The 2,974-nt window shown below is 33.5% G+C and overlaps 1 protein-coding gene across 3 annotated transcripts; it reads left to right on the top strand.

Annotated features, from left to right (window-relative positions):
- Positions 1-627: 627 nt before the first annotated feature.
- LOC106298417 lies at positions 628-1,764 on the top strand. 3 transcript variants are annotated; one of them, XM_013734535.1, is made up of 3 exons: positions 628-857; positions 915-1,111; positions 1,188-1,764. In XM_013734535.1, exons 1-3 carry the CDS (start codon positions 758-760, stop codon positions 1,623-1,625), a joined length of 735 nt encoding a protein of 244 aa, XP_013589989.1. In that variant the 5' UTR covers positions 628-757; the 3' UTR covers positions 1,626-1,764. The 3 variants fall into 3 exon arrangements, with proteins under 3 accessions (XP_013589989.1, XP_013589990.1, XP_013589988.1); XM_013734536.1 differs by having other exon boundaries at positions 629-939; positions 997-1,111; XM_013734534.1 differs by having other exon boundaries at positions 630-1,111.
- The last annotated feature ends 1,210 nt before the right edge of the window (positions 1,765-2,974 follow it).

Raw genomic sequence — 2,974 nt, 5'->3', positions numbered from 1 at the left:
AATAATAAAGTTGTGTGAGGGAAGTTAGTTAGTAATGTGTGTTATATATCCAAAAGTTAGTTAGTTAATGTGAGTATTAAAGTTGCATCGGCATTCATCAACCTTCCCTTCTCCCATCTTTAATTTTCTTTATTGTCTCTCCATTTATTGACCTCAACTCTTCTTCCTTCACATACTCCGGTCCTATCATCATCATAATTCATACGTGATGCATACATACATACATACACACATGATCCATCCACCCATAAGAATTCACCACCAAATCCAATCTGTTTTTTGGTTCTATTTAAGAACATAAGCCATTTAATGATGACGAATGATAGTGATGGCGATATGATAATGATGATGGTGGTAGAGGATAAAGGCCAAAACAGACAGAGAAATTGAACACACCCAACTTGGAAACTCACACATCATGCTTCACATTACTTCCCCTCTTCTTCTTCTTTTTTCTTTTTAATTCCCCCAGAAATAAAAATATCCAATTTAAAAATGCAATAGTAACTAAATATTTTAAACTATTTTTCAACCATTTTAAAATTCTTATATTGGTATTTAATTCCATTACTCCATATGAACCGGTGGAGACATTAACTCCCCTGAAGATGTTCCTACATGCATATAAATAGAGACGATCTTCGTATACTTTTAAAATCTATCTGCTCATTTCCTTATAGGATCAAAGAGAGATAGAGACAGTTTAAACTTACCTTATAAGCATAGATTACTCGGTGAAACAAAGACTGATAGGATAATGGTTTCTCGACAAGAAGGAACCCTCTACACCAGAAAGAGGGATTTCACAATCTATGGGGAAGAGTTTCATAATTCATTCAAGAAGAGCAAACAAGAAGATCCATCACAGGGCAAACTTCAGAGGCATAATTCATTCAAGAAGAGCAAACAAGAAGATCCATCACAGGGCAAACTTCAGAGGCATAATTCATTCAAGAAGAGCAAACAAGAAGATCCATCACAGGGCAAACTTCAGAGGACTATGATCAATGAACGACCAAAATCAGAGAGTATGAGATCAATTACCTTTGATTTTGAACTTCATCTCCACACTCATCTACCTTCAAATTGCCAAAAATCTTTAGAGGCTAAGGTTTGTATCAAGTTCTTTGTATTTGATATCTATGTGTTATGGTATGCATCTAAAACATGCATGCTTATATTTTCAGGGATATTCGAGAGCATCTGAGGATCATAGTTCATACCCCAAAGATCCCGTGATTGTTGGACGACCTAAGATGAGCCTAGACCTAGAGCTGAACCTTTCACCTTCTTACTCACCTTCAACAACCACAACGAAGATAGATGAATCCAGAAATCACAACAAGACTGTGTCATCATCGAAGGATAAAAACTTGACAAGTCAGAGTAAGAAGACAACAATTGGGACAGGGTTAAACCGATCACTGTCTTGGCTTGCTTTTGAAGGTGGTGATGATGATCACAAGGAGCAAGAGATGGTAACAAAAGTGTGCATGAAATGCCACATGCTGGTTATGCTGTGTACATCAAGTCCTGTTTGTCCCAACTGCAAGTTCATGCACCCGCATGATCACAGCTCTACAAAACTGTTTAAACCATCAAATTTGCTGAGGCTCATGTGCTAGGCTCTACAGTGGTTACTGTCTTACTGGATCTATAATATTTGTACGGGAATAATATGAGGCAGAGTCTAGACAAGGACAAAGTTATGTATATACGCTACAAGTACCAAAAAACTTAATTTTATGATTTCTATGAAAGACATTCCATCTCTTTGTTCATGGTTTAGATCTCTTAACAAGTTAATATTTGCATTGAATTGTACTTGAGATGACATATACATGTCTGTTAGAGCATCTCCAAAAAGATTCTCTATTATAGAGTTTTGCAAATTCCATATTTGAAGTTTCAAGGTGTTTTTCTCCAAAATCAAAACTTCAAATTTAACTTCAAACTAGATTTTGATCTGCGCGTCCGCGCGGGTATATTTTTCAAAAATATGTTGCTATTTATTTTTATATCACTATTTAGGATTGGGCAAACAACTCGTATCCGAAGAACCGAACCGATTCCGATCCAAAAAAGTAGTACTAAACTCGAATCGAAATTAATTAAATATCTGAATTATTCAAAATTTTGGTATTTAGAGAACCGAAACCTTATCCGATCTGAACCAAAGTATTTCAGGTATTTGAATGTATCAGAAATAGATTTATACTAGTGTTTGCCCCGTGCTACGCACAGGAAACAAAATTTCTTACTAAAATAAACACATTTATTTTATTATACTAAAATAAACACAATCTGATCGTGGCTTTAACATGTATTAAAATTAAAAATTTGGGTTAAAAATGTACTAAACCACATAGATCATCTCCTAATAATTTTAGGTGTTAAGAGATGACAAAGAATGTTATATATATTTTCATAGTCATAAATTATGTATAATATACATCTAGAAAATAATAACAATTTACAGCAGTAATAAATTAAAACATCTTTGTTTACATATTTACTTTAATCTCCTCCACACAAAACACTGCCGATAATCGATATGCTATCTTCAATCTTCTCATTCCCTAATAAGGTAAGATGTTCTAGCTTTTTTTATTACCTTATATCCATGATAAACCAAAATATATCACCGAAAAAACTCAATAACATTGCAACTTTCCATGGTTAACTGAAAGAAAAATGATAAAATATTTACTTTTGTATTTCCATGGTCTGATTTTTAAAATCTATTTGTACAGCCTGGTCGTCCCTAGCTTTCTTATGAATAATCAACTAAAACGAACTTCAAGCTGAGTCATACAAAAAGAATAAGATGAATGACTTTGAGAAGATAAATTTTAATTGGAATAAAAATATTCATAATGCTATCTATTTTGTTGCTAACACAAAACCCCAAAAAATTGAAGAGATGAAACGATTGAGAATAAAGAAGGGAGTGCAAATAGAAAAGAATTGAAAA

The sequence above is a fragment of the Brassica oleracea genome, chromosome C6 (genome assembly GCF_000695525.1).
Source record: "Brassica oleracea var. oleracea cultivar TO1000 chromosome C6, BOL, whole genome shotgun sequence".
NCBI lineage: Eukaryota > Viridiplantae > Streptophyta > Magnoliopsida > Brassicales > Brassicaceae > Brassica > Brassica oleracea.
This window is presented reverse-complemented; position numbering and strand designations above follow the sequence as displayed.